This window comes from Gymnoscopelus braueri (assembly GCF_963280865.1).
Source record: "Gymnoscopelus braueri genome assembly, chromosome: 10".
Lineage (NCBI taxonomy): Eukaryota > Metazoa > Chordata > Actinopteri > Myctophiformes > Myctophidae > Gymnoscopelus > Gymnoscopelus braueri.
Genome location: NC_137611.1, coordinates 38,852,990 through 38,874,400, shown reverse-complemented (window position 1 = coordinate 38,874,400; position 21,411 = coordinate 38,852,990). Strand labels below are relative to the sequence as shown.

At 41.1% G+C, this 21,411-nt stretch overlaps 2 protein-coding genes across 12 annotated transcripts in view; both read left to right on the top strand.

Annotated features, from left to right (window-relative positions):
• The window catches only part of mbnl1 (muscleblind-like splicing regulator 1), a 62,141-nt gene extending 48,555 nt beyond the window's left edge, over positions 1-13,586 (top strand). For 5 of the 11 annotated variants that reach the window (XM_080440429.1, XM_080440427.1, XM_080440425.1 and 2 more), the window contains 9 exons: positions 293-514; positions 1,296-1,535; positions 3,656-3,709; positions 5,424-5,577; positions 6,410-6,445; positions 7,770-7,852; positions 8,640-8,663; positions 9,538-9,609; positions 9,886-13,586. In XM_080440429.1, the coding sequence (XP_080296555.1) occupies positions 293-514; positions 1,296-1,535; positions 3,656-3,709; positions 5,424-5,577; positions 6,410-6,445; positions 7,770-7,852; positions 8,640-8,663; positions 9,538-9,594 (870 nt within the window). In that variant the 3' untranslated portion in view covers positions 9,595-9,609; positions 9,886-13,586. The remainder of the gene's footprint in view (positions 1-292; positions 515-1,295; positions 1,536-3,655; positions 3,710-5,423; positions 5,578-6,409; positions 6,446-7,769; positions 7,853-8,639; positions 8,664-9,537; positions 9,610-9,885) is intronic. The other 6 variants (XM_080440433.1, XM_080440430.1, XM_080440432.1 and 3 more) reach the window with 3 other exon arrangements.
• Positions 13,587-19,056: 5,470 nt separating this feature from the next.
• On the top strand, positions 19,057-21,205 carry LOC308094011 (ras-related protein Rap-2a-like). Its single transcript, XM_080440439.1, has one exon. It carries the CDS (start codon positions 19,362-19,364, stop codon positions 19,908-19,910), a length of 549 nt encoding a protein of 182 aa, XP_080296565.1. The 5' UTR covers positions 19,057-19,361; the 3' UTR covers positions 19,911-21,205.
• The last annotated feature ends 206 nt before the right edge of the window (positions 21,206-21,411 follow it).

The window sequence follows — 21,411 nt, the reverse complement described above, 5'->3', positions numbered from 1 at the left end:
TTTTTTCCTGACGCTATCGGACCCCCGTGCGTGCAACAAGCCCCTGTCCGTGAGGATCTCGGTCACAGAGAATATTCCATGATTTTTCAAAGGTACAGTAAAATTGCCGTTTTCGCTGGCAAGGGTACAGTAGACGGATGAATTCATTCATTCATTCCTGGCAGTGAATGAGTTAAGACGCGCAAAATAGGGCCCTCTGTGTGTTCCGTTCTCCAAGGCACTTTCAGTCTGTAACACATACGCGTTTTACCCCAACAGTGTTTAATTCCTGCCTCACCACCTCCCTCCCTAGCCCATGTTCTCGATGAGCCCGGGACTGGCTTCTAGCGCCAGCGCAGCAGCCGCGGCATCCGCAGCCTTTAACCCCTACCTGGGGCCGGTGTCGCCAGGCCTGATGGCACAGGAGATCCATCAACACACCCCTGTCCTCATGTCGTCCAACCCCAACGTCAACCAGGTCCCCAACGCAGCTGCCGCAGCCGCGCAGAAGCTGCTGAGGACAGACAGACTGGAGGTAACAGATGGAATGCACAGACACGGGCAAATAGAGGCCATGTGGTCAAAATGAATGGAACGCCTTTGTGAAGTCCATCAAAGTTAATTAGTGTGGTTCATTTTCTCCTTTATGAAGATGCATCAAAAACAAAAAGAAATCCAACAATCCACATGAGGGCGAGGGAGGCATGAGTGTCAACTTACAAGTGGCACTTGTAAGTTTCTCTGGAAAAGCGTCTGCTAAATGCCTAAATTGTGATAGTAATTGTTGCAAATTTTTTAAACAATGACAGTGTAAAGTTGTCTTCTGAATCATATTGTTTTACTGGGTTATTCTTACATGGGGTCTAAGAACCCCAAACTGTGTAAACAATTATTTTCAATAGCACAAACACCACTCTTATCTCCCTCAGCGTTAAGGTTGTCATTGTCATCGTGTCAGGAAAACAAAGCAGCCCACACATTCTAGATCCTCCGTCACTCAGAGAGGCATTTCTACTAGGTTTCCCTTTGACTGTATGGCCTGTACTGCATATATTACATAGCGTACATGCCATAGATGCACAAAACACTGACGAAGCAGATATGCAGCGAGGCAAGCAAGCAAAAACATCATACATGTGCACGTGGTGCCTTTCTGAGGCACGTAAGGAGACGTTAGCTCAGAGCTAGTCAGTGCTAATGTGAAAGAAAGTGCTGCCCTCTGGTGTCCCACATACAGTACAGTACAGAAGGAAAAAGCAGCAGCGCACACTTGCCTCTTCTCATCACCTGTCCCATCTGTCCCCGCTCCCCCTAAGGTGTGTCGTGAATACCAGAGGGGCAACTGCTCCCGGGGCGAGAACGACTGTCGCTTTGCCCACCCATCTGACAGCACCATGATCGACACCAACGACAACACAGTCACCGTGTGCATGGACTACATCAAAGGCCGCTGCTCCAGGGAGAAGTGCAAGTACTTCCATCCCCCGGCCCACCTGCAGGCCAAGATCAAGGCCGCCCAGCACCAGGTGAACCAGGCTACGGCCGCTGCAGCCATGGTGAGCAGCCTGGAGAGCATCTTTATTAGAGACAACGTTCACTACGCTCACAGTCATTCAGACGCATGCACACGACACACTAGTGAGCCATCTTGGATCAAGTCAGTCTCGCTGGCAGACACGGCAAAAGAACATATTATTTATATATATCGCACAGTGTGTGTGTGTGTGTGTGTGTGTGTGTGTGTGTGTGTGTGTGTGTGTGTGTGTGTGTGTGTGTGTGTGTGTGTGTGTGTGTGTGTGTGTGTGTGTGTGTGTGTGTGTGTGTGTGTGTGTGTGTGTGTGTGTGTGTTTGTGTGCTAGTATAAACTGATTAGGATAGATTACTTGTCAGGGATTCCCATAGACACTAATCTGAGGTCAAAATCTGTGGTAGCTTTGGGATTATGTGTTCCATTTAAGGTCTTAGACTGTGCCTAATAATTCTATATTGGTTCATATTAAATAGGGTTTCACGTATATTCCTATTACAACCAATGTTTGAACCAAGGTACAAATGGGGCCAAGATTTGAAGAAGATTAAAGAGATACTATATCAGTGTCTATGGATGAAATCTGCTTGGAGTGGGAAGCACAGAAAGGGCATGTTCATACTGTCCTCTTTATTTTTTTCGTACTGTAAAACCAATGAGAGAGGTAGTGGCCTTTAAAAGGTGCTAGTAAGTGTGCTTTTTTTGGCCAAGTGAAGCGCTTTTGAAAAGTTGATTATAGTTTATACTTTTTGACAAATACTTAGTCTGACAAATTGTGTCTGTTGCCTCGATTGTTGGCCCAAAACTCCATAACAGGTCTTCAAACTGCCTAAGCTTTAAAAACGAGCTTCGTCCAGACAGAGCTCCTGCACGAGGGTTTGATCTGAACCCATGCCACTGTTGGCCGTGGAGTATCACATCACGTCTTTCATTCTCAGCAGAAAAAGCACACTAGGTACAGGCGGACAGTGTGAACACGCCCTAAGGAAAGAGGCCAGAAGCCACGGAGCGCACAGTAAAATGCACAGTAAAAAAATGTCAAAAGTGACCCGTATGGGTTAAATTAACCCTCAAGATTGTGCTACGTGGGGTGATATGAAAGCGGACCAGACAGCGATAATGTAATGTACGCCAGTCATAAATGTCAAAATGAGGAAATGTATGGAGTTGTTTAGTTCCTGGTCTGGTTTCATGGCAGGGTCACTGTCTTGTTCCTCATTCACCTCACCCTACGAGCCCTCAAGTAAAATCTAAGCTGTTTGATGACAAAGAGCTACTGCAGATGTCGGCCTGGTCCGGTGGTCTGTCTGAAGCCTAATTTATACTCCATAGTATGACAGTGTTGCTTGCCAAAAAGAACGGATCTACAATCTAACAACCCGCCTTGGTGCGGCGGGTTGTTAGATTGTAGATCAGTTCTTTTTAGCTATAGTGACACCCTTGCACGACGGAGTTTAACTTAAGCTATATCTGTGACACCATTCTCCCTGTACTTCCTCTCCTCGACTCTACTTCCTGTTGACGTTAATAAATCGAGTCATTGTGCTGCAGAAAGTATGTCACAAAAAGAGCCCACGCAGTAACAGCACCTGAAATCACTAGCACTACAGTTACCAGTGTTTAATACATACAATTGTTGTCTTTGTGTACTTAATGTATATACTGTATACAGTACATATATATATATATATAGCAAGACAGAGAGCTTGGGGTGAATCATTGTAATGTGACACTGACTATGATGTGCACAGTGAAACAGAAACGTCTGAATTGTACATGTATTTAATTTTCTGTCCAGTATGCTTGGCAAAACCCACGTAAAGTAATGATTGAAGAATTTTGTCATATTGCTGTATATCCATTCATCTTTGTGTTAACAACAGTTAACTATTGTAGACTTGACAGTAATATCTCATTTGACTGTTCAGCAGTAGTGCTACAGTAGTATTCACACTGTGCATGCCCTAGTCTTGTTATCCCCTTGTATATTGCATTCCAATGATTTGTTTCTTTTATTTTTGTTTTTTCTCACCTATACCCAAACTGCACTGCTGCCCCCATGATGCACCTCTGCTTGCTGGTTTATGTTAATGCGCTTGAACCCCCATTGGCCCATTGCCATCATGTGCTCGCTGCCTGCTAATTAAGACTCAGTCGGCTGTCAAATCACTGAAGCGACCCCTCGACGCAACCTTTGACCTGGTACTATGACCTTTCACCTTTTAGCTTGGCATGTGGCTTTGTCGTAGAGCAGTGTTTTAACAAAGATACTTAGCTATTTTTGTCGTCCTTGTGTTAGTGCAATGTTTGTTGTTGTTGTTTTTTTCCTCCTGTTGCTCTGTCATTATTGCTGGTGATAAACTGATGGTGGCTTTTTCCTTTCTTTTGGGCCAGCAAGAGTGCATCCTCGTGCATCGAAACTCACCTCAAGCACATATTCAGTTTCAGGAATTTGTGACGGGAGCCACAATCAATTTATCACCCGTAGCTTATCTAACAACAGCCAGTGAGGGTTAGGGAAGTAAATCTATTACAAATGGTGGCATGGCTTTAGTCCTATGTCCAAAGTCAATGTTTAGTGTTGTGGAGCAGCTCAACCAGTTGTGTGCATGTATGTTCCTAGTGCATGTCTGATGGGTAAAGGGGCGGGGCTAAGGGTTACAACAGTCTGTAAAATCACCCAGATGATTAGAGTTCAAATGATAGTTCACTCCGTCATCGAACCTTGTCATGAATGTTCAGACCTCAAGAATGGTCTCATGCCAAGACATGAATGCATACAATACGTACCGTATTATCTAGTGATGCACCGAATATTCGACCACCGAAACATATCGGCCGATAATGGTTAAAAAATGAATTTTCGGCTTTCGGCCGAAAGGGTTTTAACGCCCAAAAAATATCACCGAAAGACACCGAAACATATCGGCCGATATCACCGAAAGACACAGAAACATATCGGCCGATAATGGTTAAAAAATGCAACGCCGAAAAAATATCACAGAAAGAACAGGTGCTGAATAGAAAAGTGCTGAATAGATAGACCCGTATTAGTGATTATTATTTAAGTAAAGTTTTGCCATAATCATGTCTTTTGCCATAATCAGGTAGCTGATCAACATTGGTAAACAAATACATTCATTATATATATGTACAGTATATATATTTATCATATTCTGCCTTTCGGCATTCGGTTTCGGCCAAGAATTTCCCATTCGGTGCATCCCTTGTATTATCACACACATCTTCAGGTGTAATGGTGACTAGGTTTGTGAATGTCGGACTTTTTTTCAACAGCTCATTTCACACCCTTGCCATGAGACCTTTTTCGACATCTGTCACCGGAGTGAACCATCACTTAAACGTGGCTTACATAGTTTATCATGGAGCTAGCAGTGCAGCCTCCTTCTCTCTGTGCTTCTCTCTGTTCCACCTCTTGTTAGCAGCCTTGCTGTTTTATACTAGTTAACGCTTGCCTCTGTTGCACTTAGTCAGCCCTAGTACAATGTACAATGTAATCATCTCAGTGAAGCTTCTTGATAAAAGTATGGATGTGATATGTACAGTATATGCTTGTTAGCGAGTAGCGACAGTAGGCACCATGCTCCTGCTTGTGTAGTATTTGTGTTAGACTGCTGCTTGCTTGCTGATGATGATGATGATGATGACGATGATGATGATGTTATTGTTGTACATACAGGATGTTGTGATGTTGTCTCTTCGGTGTCCTCTCTAACTTAACTACTATTCTTTTTTTTTTCTTTCCCCCACATTTTGTTTTGCCTCCCTCCTACACACTGTCTCATCTCCTCCACGCACCTGCCTCTCTATCTTCTCTCTGTCATCTCTCTCTCTGTCTTTCTCCCTCTCTCTCCCTCTCCCTCTCTCGCCTCGTCGCTCTGGGCCGACTGGGCAGGGTATCCCCCATAGTATCATGGCTCCCATGCCAAAGCGGGCAGCCATGGAGAAGGCTAACGGTGCCTCAGCAATGTTTAACACTGGCATGCTCCAGTACCAACAGGCCCTGGCCAACATGCAGTTTCAGCAGCAGGCTGCTTTCCTCCCATCAGGTATGGCTACCCGACGCTAACCCAATGATGAGGCTCACACCAACAAACAGGCCGTGGTTAAAGCCAGTGCAGGGAATAATGATAATTATAATGCATAGTGAATAGTGGGTAGATACATTATATATATGCTCAGCCTGGTACAAATTCAAAGTGCCAGCCAGAGTTGTCCAGGTTAAGGACACTTTTAGAAAGCTTCAACACAACTTGCTGAGCTTTGTATGCCCTTGCATGGCCGCCATGTTCAGAGCGGGTTTGAGACGCCCGTTTGTAGAGTACACAGTACAATACTAGTCACTCCTCCTAACATGGATGCATAGAATGAGTGGGGAATATGTGGGTCTTTGGAAGACAGATATGATATTGGTTTTGATGCTACTTAATGACATACGGTCGCTGGGGGCTTTCGGCTTTGGTGGGATGAATCGGGGCTGGAGGGGTTGGTGAATTGTATCCATTGCATCAGTTTGGCTACAAACAAACATGCTGTGTTTAGCTTCCTGTATTAAGCTGCTGTTCTCTTCTCACTTCTGTCTAGAGTGTGTATATAATGTTTAATACTTAGTCTTAATGATGACCACTATTACACATTGATATGCATTACACTTCAGACAAAAGTATCACGTTACTCTCTCCTGATTGCCTTATGAGTTCATCACTTCACCTGTCCAATCACTGATGACTGATGAGCTGTGTTGTGCTGTCCAAAAGATATTAACCTTTTTTTCCCCCCCCACACCTTATCTCTCCCCTCACTCTAACGAACTTTGTGATGGGCTGTTTTGATTTCTCTTCCCTTTCCAATCCACTTCCTGTTGCACTGCATGATCGGCAGGCTCAATATTGTGCATGACACCTGCAGCCAGCCTTGGTAGGTTCCAGCTTTCCTTCTTCAGTTACCTTTAAGCTCTTTTGCCTGTGACTCGCACATCATCAACATCGAATGACAAAAAGGGTGGTGGCTTGTTCTTGCCGACTGCAGAATCCTTTATGTCACATACTTAATTAACTTGTGGCCATCCTCGCTCAATCACTTATTTTGAAAGTGGGTTTTGGTGATTTGAGAGTCACAGTGTCAGTAGGTATGAGGATATGATGTGAGAAGTTATGCGCAAGAAATTGTCCGCTAAAGCCTGATTTATACTTCGTTGCACACTGGCGTTGTGCACTGGAACTAGCCGATCTACAAGCTTGTAACTTGTAGCTCGGCTATTTATGGCACGTGACAGTCATTTGAGTATAAATTAAGCATAAGGAGACACAATAGCAGAATGTTTTATACATTTTTTATAAAGTCTTAAATATCTTTAATGCACATTAAATTGTCCTTTTTGTTACTTTTCCATGTACACCTGTATTGCTTGACCACCCCAGTGGCTCTGGCTATTCTCAACTCTTTTGTACGACAACCCCCTGCTTTGGCTGGTTTAACCTATTGAAACGTCTTTGAAAACACCCAAGCGAGATCAGTGATAACTTGTGCCCTTATCTCCTCTGCCTGCCTTGCCAACTTCATCTTCAAGACTCAATTGAGGGGGATTAGCTTAAAGCTGTAATCTGGAACTTATTTTAATGAATAAAATGTTATTTTAACCAATTGTTTATTAACACAGTACTATCTGCTGTGTTTGAAGGTGATTTGCCTACTCTTCCATTGACAAATGTAGCCCCTGGTGTTAGGTAGGACACCTACTGGTTGACAAGTAGTACTACCTGAAGCTCATAAGTGTAATATCTCGATTGGCCAAGCGGGGACTGCCTCTTACCCGAGTGGTATAAATTTGGTCTCTCATGTGGAAGACCTGGGTTTGTATCCCGACTAGGACATAAAAGTTACGAATTGCAGCTTTAATGCCACAGCATGTTTTAAATCAACTGCTTTCTTGGTGTCTAGTTCGAAACTATAAGGTCCCTTAATTATTTCTTTATTCTTTATATCGTAGTCAGTGGTTTATCTGCACAATTCTACGCAGTCACTGCGACTACTGTAGTACCATGAACACACTGTCATGTGATTTTTCTAAGTCATGTTTTGTCATTGTTGGCAGAGGAAAGGAAGGGAGACAGTTAAACTGAGACTCCATTTTACGCCCTTTGTTTTTTCTCCTTCCCAATTTGCCTGGTACCTACATGTGGCTACACACTGCACCTCTTTGGATTTTTGCTTACATGATTTTCCCTCCCAAAAAAAAAAGTTCCCATGATGCACGGTGGTACTCCTGTGTCTGCAGCCTCCACATCTGCCACAAGTCCCTTCGCAACTGCCTCCGCCAATCAGGTTTGCACTTCTACTGCCGACTCTCTCCGTCTCTCTCTCTGTCTCTCTCTGTCTCTCTCTCTCTCCTTCTCTCTCTCTCTCTCTCTCTCTCTCTCTCTCTCTCTCTCTCTCTCTCTCTCTCTCTCTCTCTCTCTCTCCCTCTCTCTCTCCCTCTCTCTCCCTCTCTGTCTCTCTCTGTACCTCTCTCTCTTTCTACAGGCCCTCTCTTTCTCTCTCTCTCTCTCTCTCTCTCTCTCTCTCTCTCTCTCTCTCTCTCTCTCTCTCTCTCTCTCTCTCTCTCTCTCTCTCTCTCTCTCTCTCTCTCTCTCTCTCTCTCTCTCAATGCACATCTCTCTCTCTCTCTCTCAATGCACATGGTCAATCGGGGATGCTTCCGTCTGAGAGAAGGGGTGGGCTGGGTACTCCCTCCGTCTTGTTGGCCTTCACTTTTGCACACTGTATCCTCATGGTTAATTTAACTCCAAGAGTCTAAACATATAAACAAATGGACCCTTACCGCGTTCATTTGGTTACATTTGTACACTCTTGGAGTTAGACTAACACTATGGATTTGTCAGTGCACCACACTGTTCAACATCATGTATACACATACCACAAGATGCTACAAAATCACATATACAAGCTGTGAAATCATACATTCTTTTGAAACTATTTGGGCAATATTTAGCTTGACAAGTTGAATGACGTGACTATGTAGAAAAGCATACTGTATTCGAGCTAATATTTTTTTCCCCCATCTAAAACAACTTTTGTCCTTTCTCATTTTGAGGACTCTTCCTTATCACAGTTGACCAACGAATACATGCATTTGGTATGTATGAGGTAGATCCTTCCATTTTGTTTTAGAGCCGTTTGCACAGTTTGTGCAGCAGTGCAACTATCTGTGCCATTTGGTGCTTGGCTGTTGTTTTGTCCCTGCTGCTGCTTATGGAGGTACAATGTGAGGCATAGCTTAGTTTACCCCATTCCTAGTTTAGAAAAGAACTCATCGTTCCTGTAATCTCGCTCTAAATTGCCATCAGTTGGTAAGAAGCTTGCCCCATTTTGCAATTATGTTTGTTATCGTAAAGCAGTGTTTTGATAGCCTGGAATCCAGACTGATTCCCTACTTTCGTTTTTTTCTCACTTTAAACATCAAATGTAGCAATCAGTCTGGATTCCAGTCTTGCGTTTTGAATAAGTGCTTGATTGTGGAGTTTAAGTGGATAACATGACCAATGGTAAGAGTATAGATGAAATACTGTCCAGGGTGTTTATTTTATTTTATTTAAGACTTTAAGTCCAGGGTTTTGAAACGTAAAGAGTGGTGCAGGTCAACAAACTGGAGGATGTGGATTTGCATGAGGAGCCACCCTACTTACAATTTGCCCCTCACCCTCACCCCACCCTCACCCCCACCCCATCACCCCACCCCTCTACCCCACTCTCCTGGCAAGAAGTCAATGTGGACCCTGATTAGCGCTTGAATGAACTGTGGCAACTTGAAATTGAAATTTGCTTCTCTATAATTTTCAACCTTTTCAGCAATGGACTCGTCACAATTTCAGAAGATGTACTTTAAAATGTCTTAATTCATGTTAGATATTTTGACTGGCAGACATCCAAGTGACTTCTAAGTGACTTCTTTTTTTCTTGTTGTTGTTTGGGAATATTTCATTTGATTTCTGTTCTGTCTCCACCCGCAGATTCCAATAATATCTGCAGATCATCTGAATAGTCACAAGTACTTGACTCAAATGTAGTTCCTCTCAAGAACAGTGAGTTTCTATTTCAATCCCTACCCTCTCTCTCACTCATTTCATGACAAAGTTTCTCCATTTTGGGTGAATCAGATTATATAAGCTTGAGACTACTGGCTTGAGAGTCAGGTTGCCTATTGTTAGGATATGCCATTTGCTTGACCTTGTGTGCATGGAATGTAGGTTGTATAGAGTATAGACAGACTGCTTTTATCTGCAGAGAACCTGAAGTCTCGCCAAGACTCTTTCTGAAAACGTTTTTTAAAATGAAATACCTGGCTTCTTGTCTTGCAGATCAAATGAATGTGTGCTGGCACCGTCCAAGCCAAAAGAGTTCAGCCTTTATGTACATAACGATCAGAATGTCAAGCAATGGGACAGGAGAGACTGCCATCTCTTAGCCGGTCCACACTGATGGTCTCGTCATGCATGTAAACATCTAGGGTGCAACACATGGTGTGGTGCCATTCACCCACATATCAACGTCAAAAGAAGAGCCAACCTCACCAACCTCTTGATTGTCAAAGTCAGCGTCCAGCTAAGCGAACAGGACATCTGGGTGCCAGGATCTGTCTCTCTCGCTCTCTGTGGGGACATCCATTCACACCATTACACCTTTGTGACTAAATCATAGCACTCAAATTATTCTAATTAATTACTATTACTGCACACACAGAAGGTTAAAGACCATGGTTACATCTGGATTATAACATACAGTGCTGGTACGTCTGTAGACCAAGAAAGATTTTTGCTTTACATTTTTATTTTTTCTATTTTTATTTTATTTGAATCGAAAGCCATATTTCATGGTTTACAAGAGAAATGCAAACATGCACCTTGAATTTGAATCAAAATCTAAAAGGCACAATATATTTTAAAAAGGACTTTTATTCGGCAACATGATTTACTGTGTACAGTATTGTGTTTTTATGGCTACTAGTGAAACTAGATGTTGAAATGAGGGTCTTGGACGTATGAATGTTCTGGGTAAACCAACGTACAGTACCTATGTACCTTGAAAGCACAGCCGGGCTAGCTTTTCTCACCTTGTCATGTGCCATGGAGGCCATACAGCTAAAACCAGAGTGTTATCTCAACAGTGTTAATCTGTTTACCGAAGGTATGTGTTTTGTATGGCTATTTTTTAAATCTTTTTTTTTTCTTTTCACAAATTTCAGATTTAGTTTTTTTTACATTGTGCCATTTCTTTTAGTCATTAGTTGTAAGAAATTGTTTCCTCTCCACAATTTTAGCATTGTGTTTCTTTTTAGTTTTTCTTTTAAAAAAAAGAAAAAATGAATGAAAATGGAGGTGCCTTTCTGGGTTTTTTTTTTTTCTCCCTATCCTTTTATATTTTTTGTTTTGTTTTGTTTTGTTTCTTTTTACATAGACTAAGTGTTGTATTTATCTTTTGAGATAGTCCATCGACTCTAAAGCCTGGTGAAGTTATGGGTGGTGTAGCTTCAGTTTCCTTGTCCCCCTCCCCGTTCAAAGAAGGGGGACTCTAAAACTGTCTGTAAAAGAAGCACTGGTGAAAAATAAGACCCTAAGGTCTACTAACTAGGTCATTTAAACCGCATGTGCACTTGAATGAATTTTTTTTTTTCTTGTCACCCTGCTCAAAATTCACTTCAAATATATATATATATATATATATATATATATATATATATATATATATATATATATATTATTATTACCCATTTTGGTGGAAATACAACACATCACGTATTTGAGTTGTACTTTCACAACAAAGATTATGTTTCTCATTCACTTTTCGATCCAACTATGGAAAACCAAAGCACAGATTTTCTTTTTTTTGTAATTCACGAAGGGTTACTGAAACTTGTCCTAAGAGGGTTGAAACATTATGGGGAAACCCGTTTTATCATTCAGTCGACTCTCCGTTAAATATTCACTTCCCTTCCCCTTTTCCATTTTGGCAGAGGTGCGTAATAATGTGTCTTTACTGATTGTAATGTACCTAACAAAGCCTTAGATTATAACTATGGGTCCCACCCTAATCAAATGTACCTTCAATCACCATGCAGGTAAAGAACACCAATGATCTTTTATAGTTCTTAAAACATACTGCTTACAAACATTGTTTTCTTTCTCTTCCTCTCTTCTCTGTCTATGTAAAAGTAACAATTACTCTCTTAAATTTCATTGAACTTATGTGTTATGTACTACTTAAGAATTTGAATCTATTTGAGGTATGTAGTTGTAGATTTTATTTTATTTTTTTGCCTTACTATATATTACTTGACAACATTGATATAGCTGTTGTAGATTTTGAGGTAGTATGACATTCATAACTTCTTTTTTTTTGTTTTTCAAACCATATAAATGATAATGTATTGAGTCAGTTTTCAATATTCACTTCGTTCATATAGCTGGATGTCTCTTTTTTTTGTTAATGTTACATTATCAATTAAGTTTGTTGATCAAAGACTTTTTGATACAAGGAGTGAGATCAGTAAAATTGCTGCAACTGCAGTGACTGCAATTACTGTAGTTAAAAGAAAACAACTAATATTTTAACCAACTTAAATTCTCCTTGTAACATGTCAAGATCATGTTTGAAAATATATTGTATTGAAATATAGATTGTCCATGTTTTAGAGTAAAAATTATTTTCTACTGTATCCATTTCAAAAAAAGAAAAAGATATGTATTATTGTTTTAATATTTCTTAAGTTTGCCCTGAATGTCAGGCCAAAATGAACAGTGAGATTGACGTGTCTTTGGATGTTTGGTGGATTGTGAGATTAGGTGTATGAAAGCAAAGACTTTGCCAGGTCGGTGAAGTCAGTAATGCTGCAGATGATGAGTTCTAACCTAAGGGACGAAGGTTGACTTTTTGCACTTCTGTATATAGTCAAATGAACAGAGAAAAAAAACATGTATCATATTGAGATATTATTTTGAATAAAAAAAGATCTATAATTATAAGGAATTTTGTTAGATTAATTTAAATTCTTAAATTAGAAGACCAGCTAAAAAATGCTTGCAAAGAAAGGCACTAGTTTCTTGGCCAATGCATTCAGATAAAGCTATGCGCTTTTTGGCTTATTTTGTCAGTGGCTAGTATTGCCAGGGAATGTTGTTGGGGAGTAGATATCCCCGTGTCATGCTCACTCCCACCCCACTTGTAGGATGACATATCAAATGCTGTCCATATATCAGTTGATGGACTTGGTCATGCAGTATTGCTGCTCCCATGAAACTATCTGAAATCGTATTTCTATTATAGTTTGATTTGACTGCATGTAAAATAACAAAAAATGTAAACAAAAGAAACTACATAGATACCTAAGGAAAGTTAATGCATTCAGACTACAAAATACACAATAACATATATTTTTTTTCAAATGACATACAGTAGATAACATCCACAACAGGGAGAACTAATACTTTGAAAAACAAGTCATCTTACTCTTGTGTGATATTTTCCAAGCAGCCATGATATTTAAAGAATAATGAAATATTAGCACCCATCCACCCCAGATATGTTTCTCTCATCATAGCCGTATAATTACAGTCTATGTTGATTCACAGGACATTGTTCTTGCTACCGTAGCTGTGCACTCAGCAGGTGAAGGTTCACCACACCAAATAATACCACAGGCAAATTAGTCTTCAAAGTGAATGTAACCATCTCCAAGTTCGAGGTCGCTGTACAGTTGCTATGGAACCAAAGCACCATTTTCTCCAAAACCAAGCAGGCTGCTGAGCCGCTTGGATATTATGTTCAGTCCCTTGACTTGAACCAAGGTTTTTCCTTCCCTGCTGGGGGCACATATACGCTTTGACTGCTTTTTACTTGTAAGTGCAACCACCATTTACATATTTGCTAATAGTTGCCACACAATAATGTAATATTCTGTCTTCAGATTTGTTTATGCACATTTTATTGTTGCCATAATTGACTCTTGCTGTATGGATAAAAAAAAATCTGAATAAAACAAAAATCTATTTGCTCATGCAAACCACCTGTGGTCACAGTTTGTGTGTAACCCAGTCCTCCTAGGTCATAAGGTATACGTGCTAATAGCATTTCAGGTAACTTTATACCCTTTCTTACAGTAAATTACAGTATATGCCATTACCAATACAGTACAGTAATACAGTACATTTATGAAAAACATGATGTATTTTGTATTGTATGTACTTCTACCATAACAAATATGACTATTAACAAAAACTACAGGTATTGATGTTCAGCCAATTTCTTTAGTTAAAATACTGACTTTCAAATTTGGTCCTATTTGCATAATCCATAACTGTCAAATACTGTAACTGTCAAACACAAAAACTCAGAAACTGCTAAAGTAGACTTGTAAGACAGTACCATGTCAAATTAGTATGACTCAACAAGTGCTATTGTGAAACTTGCCATAGTGGAGGTTCCAGGGAAGGGAGGCCTGCCCTGCAGTATGCTAATATTGTATGGACCCTCTTCACAGTGGCCATTTTGACAGGTAAACGCAACTAGAGGTAATAATGGGTGTGTTTAATTTAGGTGTTCCATCATGAAGCTAAAGGACCACTTCACCCATTTTCAACCTTATCTTCATATAATTGGTCCCCACTAATTATGCTCATAAGATCGCAATATTTCTACTCTGGGTCGCATAGAGCATCGCAGTTCCCGCCCACTTCCTGGTTTTTCGTGGTGCCGGAAGGAACAACTCAATGCATTTTTCCCATTGACATTTCCAAAAATATTTATATCTATTAATTTAAGCCTCGAATCAAGCCATCATGACATGACATGAATCATGACCATAAAACGTTTTTTTCTGTGATTTATTTTATTTTATATTTAATTATATGATATACTATATTTAATAAATACCCTTTGTTTTGCCGTTTTCAACACAAAAAAAATCACAGAATCAAACGTTTTATGGTCATGATTCATGTCATGTCATGATGGCTTGATTCGAGGCTTAAATTAATAGATAAAAATATTTTTGGAAATGTCAATGGGAAAAATGCATTGAGTTGTTCCTTCCGGCACCACGAAAAACCAGGAAGTGGGCGGGAACTGCGATGCTCTATTGATGTGTTGTGGACAGTTCAGAAAGCCTGCCTACCAATGACATCATCGATGGGGATTCTAGGCAAATAGAAACAGCAGCCTTTCTCTTCCTGGAATGTTATCACGTTGAAATAGAACCCATTGTTCTCTTGCATTAATGATTTGAAAATATATATATTTATTTTTTATCTTTGAAATTACCAAACCTGCCTACTGATGATGTCACTGGTATTCAGGTTTCTAAACTGTCCACAGCCCTCCTCTAAGACAGACTTAATACCCTACAGAAATGGTACCACCACCATCTTAAAATGAGCGAGGACCAATTATATGAATAATATGAAAATGGGTGAAGTGGTCCTTTAAATACACTATGAGCTGTTTAGCTACTACTGGCATTAACTAATGTAAATGGAGATACAGTTTATTGTTACCTTCAGCTGTGTTCAAAGGCCGCTGTGAAAGGGGTTAATCATGCCCCCACGTCAACCTCTTTTTTGGTCCATAGCTTTAAAAGTGGTTAAAAGTTTTAAAAGTTTTTGATCTGGCATTTTCCCCCCGCATGACTAGGCATGCGGGGGAAAAAAAGATCTTCTTTTCGCAGATAAGTGAGGCTGGGACCGAGGCTAATGACTAGGCGAACTGTCACTCACACTTCAGACAGCAGCTTAATTTACTGTGTTTCTTTTGATGCACCCACCATAACCAAAAGGAGGACATAATGATGTGAGTAATTAACTAATGTAACAATTTTTCTGTTAGCAACAGAAACAGCAGACTTTAGAATACTATACTAGTGACCAAGAGAGCCTCTTGCTAAAGTTAACAAAAAAACTATTTAGCCATCGGTGTCCCTGCTGTTTCACAGGTGGTGGAGGCCTAGCTAATTGCTGATTGCTGAAGTTGTGCTTGATTATTTTCTTTTTTTGTGTGTGTGAAAAAATTGAAATAGCTACTGTAGGGCTCACAATCACAAATGGTAGCTGAAGTCATGGGCTATGAGAAAGAAATACAAGTAAAGAGAATCATATCAAAGTTCATTGTCATCATGTACAACATAACAAATAAATGTGTGATTTATTTGGTATGAGCACCATGTTCTTGAAATGCAATGATGGAGTCCCGTGCTTTGTGGGTCAACAATGCTAATTGCTATTTGCTAAATTGATTGATTGAATACTTTATTAACAGTTTGCAAAACAATACAGTACAGGTACAGTAATAATGCTAAAAGGATAACACAAAAAGCCCTGAGGGCTTGTTTCCATTGTGCTCCTGGGTATTCAATTCATCAAGACATACTGTAATACTTTGTAAAGACATACAATACTATACAAGAGATCATCAATACTAGGAGCAGTAAAAGTTTATTTACAGAGAAACAGTGAGGGGTCATTTCTTTTGGCAAGCTACAGGTCCAGTTGCAAATTGCTGACAGGTGCTCTTTTATGGCGGTTTTGAAGGAGGGCAGGGAGTCCCGCCTTTTTGATAGCTAGGACATTCCACATTTTGGTGGCATAATCGTAAAATGAATTCATCCCCATCTTTGTGCCGAATCTGGGGGGAATGAGATCAGTGGAGCTCCCTCTGATAATGTGCCCGTGGGTGGGCGTAGGTACATGGGCACTGGTATCTAGAAGACTATGCCCATTGCAAGTTGCTGTATTCTATCATCTACCCTGAGCCATCCCGACGTTTTTATACATTATACATTTTTCACAGTTTAATTGAGAGATAGTGAGAGAGAGAGAGAGAGAGGGAGAGAAAGAGAGAGAGAGAGAGAGAGAGAGAGAGAGAGAGAGAGAGAGAGAGAGAGAGAGAGAGAGAGAGAGATAGAGAGAGAGAGAGAGAGAGAGAGAGAGAGAGAGAGAGAGAGAGAGAGCGCAGTGTGACAGAGATAGACATTCAGGGAGTGATGGCTACCAGGAGTGGGACACACACAGGTGAGAGACACTGACTCAGATGTCGATGTCATATTACAGGCTGTAGACATGTCACTCACTCCCACCCACAATCTATTCATTTTGCCAGTTCCACTTGAACAATGCAAGGCTACATGGTCCCTGCCACTGCTAACACCCACTATTGGCCTGGGCAGGGTGTAGACAACCACACAGGGACATCATTTGGGGTACCAGAGGATGTCCATTTCCATCCCCTTGAGTAAAAAGTTGAGTTTTGAGCTGGCAGTTTGTTTGTTGCAGGGTAGGCAGCTGCCTTGGGTAGCCTTTGACATCATTTACAAATCACATCCTGTTTTAAGATCCGTTTATTCAAAATAAAACCACTTCCAGGTGAATCTGGGCCACATCTTCGGCAGTACTTTACACTCAGAGCCTCTCTTCTCCTCAACAGTGCCATTTCTGTGCCATCGTCTTGCTGTTGCTGGTCATTGTCTTAAGAATTCAATTCACCCTAACACTCATACTTGTTAGTGCAAAATGTAAAGGATTTGTACATGCTGACAATTTAATTCTGTGTTGACTTCAATGGTAAACATTTGTTATCTTTTAGCTGAATTATTTTTAGCTTTGCATTGCAACTGAAGTTTGAAGTATTCAATGAACCAGTCTGTCACTTTGTTTTTCAAGTTAATGGAAACTCAACTCAAAAGAACAAGAGACATAATATCACCATGTATCTTAAATATGGAACCAGTCTCTCCAGATTCTGATGTGATGACTAATGTTAGTGCTCTGTGGCCCTTGGTAGTTCAGAACCTATAAGGCTGTTTCCTTGTGTAGTTTATTCAGCTACACGGTGTAAGCGATTTCACAACAACAGGATGCTTTTTTTTAAATAAATACTTGTCAGACTTGTTATCTGATTGCTGATTCAAGTTCTAAAGTGGAGTTCCTATAGCCCCAATGGACTGTCATTTTGTGATTGGTTAGTTGGTTGTCAGGCAACCGCTGAGGTGAGGATACGGCATGGCCTCATTCTCCAATATTCTTCCTATTAGTCTTGTCTTAAAATTATTCGTAAGAAAATTCCTAAGAAAAGTCTAGGAGATTCATGGCATGATCTTAAACCGCAGAATTGTTTGTGCTGTGTTCTTGTATCCCATATTCCCCTAACTTGAAAGGGTGTGCCAGTTGATCCCAATTAGCATAGGTAGATGCCCCACCAATCCCAATTAGTATCGGTAGTCGCCCCACCCACCAATCCTCATAAAAGGGCATGACTGCAGGGAGGTGTGCAAAGCTGCGCACATAAATTACACACAGATGTAAAGTTGAGACAATTAAGTCAAGAATGAACGCCATACTCCAAAAAAACATGAATATTTCTGCGGAGGTTCGTCTGCAGGAAATGAGCGGCAAATTATTTCATTTCATTGAGCTTGCAGATCTGCTTTTCGTGCCAGAATAGAGATGCTACTTTAGGGTTCATGTGGTTAATTAAGTCAACATATCACTACTAGACATTCATGTAAATTTGCCGAAATTGGTAGATAGTTCATATTCAGAAGTAGCATCAGCAGTGGATATAAAATATACATTACTGAGGGATATTTGTACTTGACAAATAACAACAACTGAAGGGGGAAAAAGTGTTATTATTACGTATTTTGTACTTCCTTTAGCTGTAACTTTGTTTCATCCTTACTGAGGTGCTGCTATGACAACTGAATTTCCCTTGGGATAAATATGAGTCTGTCTTTCTGTCTATCTATATCCAGTATATTATCTCTGTGGATAGCAACAACAGGTAGACTGTTGTTTGGGGGGGCATGGAAGATTTAAACTGGTCTATAAACTCTAGAATAGCAATTCTACTGTGGACTTGTCAGTGCCAGTGGAATGTTGCTAGGGAACAGCTTGGGTCCAAGTGTATTTGCCGTCAGCTACTGATATTCATAAACACTGCGACAGGAAATAAACGTGGGCCCAGCAGTTAACAGTTCACACTGTTTATGTTGTCAAGTGTGAAAAATGTCTAGTCGCGTCAGCGGTTGTCTGACAACCAACTGACCAATCACAGTGCAACCGCCCCTCTGACCTATGGGACGTGTAGACTGATTTTCTGGGTGACGGCGCCTTTAAGAAAACGGAACTGAGAGCAGTGTTGCCATGTCTGCTTATTCTAAGTTACTTTGGGCATGTTTTTCTGTAAAGTTGCTTGTAAATATTGGTGGTTGCGTTTTTTTGGGCTTTCTCAAATATTTTCATGTCATGGTTTGGACAAATTAATATGTATTTGTCCCTAACCTCCATCTGAAAATGTCTTGTGCCAGCTGGATTTTTTTGAAAATAGCCGATGTATTGTATACAGTACTAGATACAGTAGGTTTAACGTGCTCATGTGGCCTAGTCGTTTCTGGGCCTAGTCGCTTTTGGGCTTGTTCTCCTAAACCTGGTTGCTTGTTTCTCTCGCAACGTCTGGCAACACTGATACAGAGAATGTGGGCAGGAAACGCCAAAGCAAGAAGAAACGAGAAGTGGTCACGCTTTCCAACACCGTTGCACAATACATTGCAATCAAATAATGTGCGTCGTTTAACGTCGCTAATGTCAAGGAACGCGGATTCTTCTCAGAATCGCGATCGTCCGGAACCACCACAGACCACCGTCGAAAGAAGCTTCACCGGGGCGAAGGATCTGACCGAGGCGGCTGTGGCTTGTTGCCTTCCCGTCCACATCGGGGCGGCCAGCGGGTGGGAAGCGAGGAGGATCCGTGGATAAGGAGGTGCCTGCCTTGAGCTTGATGCTCAACAACAGCCATGAGGGAGTATAAAGTAGTTGTTCTGGGATCGGGCGGCGTCGGCAAATCGGCATTGACTGTCCAGTTCGTGACCGGATCGTTCATCGAGAAGTACGACCCCACGATAGAGGACTTCTACAGGAAGGAGATCGAGGTGGACTCGTCTCCGTCGGTGCTGGAGATCCTGGACACGGCGGGCACCGAGCAGTTCGCCTCCATGCGAGACCTGTACATCAAGAACGGCCAGGGCTTCATCCTGGTTTACAGCCTGGTCAACCAGCAGAGCTTCCAGGACATCAAGCCCATGCGGGACCAGATCGTCCGCGTGAAGAGATACGAGCGAGTGCCCATGATCCTGGTCGGCAACAAGGTGGACCTGGAAGGCGAGAGAGAGGTCTCTTCCGGGGAGGGGAAGGCGCTGGCCCAGGAGTGGAATTGCCCCTTTATCGAAGCTTCTGCCAAAAACAAAGGATCGGTCGACGAACTGTTCGCAGAGATAGTCCGACAGATGAACTATTCCTCTGTTCCCAGTGGCGGCGGTCAGTGTTGTTCATGTGTTGTGCTCTAAAAGCAGCAGCAACGATGAAAGCATAATTTCTTTAACCCGTTTCCATAACTTGTTGATAACTCATCATCATGTCGTTGGGTGTCTTTGTGGGCAAAGTTGGCTTTTGCGAGCAATGCCATCTTTCCCCACATCATGGTTGTCTTATTGCACACACAAATTGATGACTCCAACAACAATCGATTATGTAAATAGCCTGGAAAGTGTTTACATGACAAAGTACTTGAATGTTTCAGATTTTTTTTTTAAATAGCTTTGTATATGACACTTCTCTGGAAATGTGCCTCAATGGGAATGTCTTATTGTAAAACCTAAGAGAGACACTTATTTTCTTGTGATGTTTTTGTTTATTGTAGGAGTTTGTGCTGTTACACTTCTTCTGGGTGGGTCCATCTGTGTTAGAGAGGTGGGATTTGCCAACTCCTTTGGCTGAACAGAGATTGGTCACTTTTTGAGGGATCATCTGTTTTGGCTAAAATGGAAAGGACCCCCAAACACTATAAAGTATCTTGCATTGCATCATATATCCTCAGTTTATCAGCCGCCACCCGAGCCTTGGATTGTTCACTGGAACCCAGTATGGATGCTCGACAAGTTGTTAAAAGAAAAACTGTAATCCAAGAGGCTTATTTCTGTAGGTCCACCTAAGATACGGTGTGTTTCAAAGCCATGGACTGTGGTGGAGTTGCACCTTTACATTTACGCCCCATCTCTGTTTTGGTGGAAATTGATTTATTAAGAAAACTTGCACTTAGCTGACGGCGTTCCTCCTCAGTATGCACAAACAAGGACCTTAGTGCATTGCTGTCGCTGCATGGGGAACGACGGGGCCCCATGTCAAGTGCCTTCCTAAGAAAACTCCTGTGACTGTGCCAACTGACGAGCCCTATTTCTTCTGCAGAGCGTGTTGATGGCAATCAGAACTTTTCTTGGCAGTTTTCACTAAACAATCTATTTTCACTTACAGTCAAAAAGTGAAAGAGCCTCTTAATTTTTTACCCTCTTGCAGTTAGGAAGTTGTGCTTGTAGTCTTACAATTTCAGGTCAAAATCAGGCCTTCTCTTTTCTAGTGGTACTGGTCCACCAAGAACAACAGACTATATCTCAAACCAGTTAGCATTTTGTTCAGTGAATGGCAAGCCATGTCTGTATTGTCTAGACTTTTTATTTTATGTGACATTTTGACTTTTTATTTTATGTGACATTTTGACTCAATTGTAAGTTTGATCATTGACAAAACCCTCTATCATGCACCTGTCTGGTTTAAAATACTTTTAATACAAAGGCATTTTATGTAACCACCGTGTGTGCTTGGTTTTAATGCGTATTAGGTGACTACATGTAAGAAATAACCCTGAATATTGGTGTTTCATATCCAAATATCACTTTGTAATAAACACCATACTAAACACTGAGTTTAAAAAAAAAAAAATACAACTTACAGACCATTGAATGTCTGTAATGATTGTAGTGTCAGACCATGCCACTTGAGTGTTATTACTAG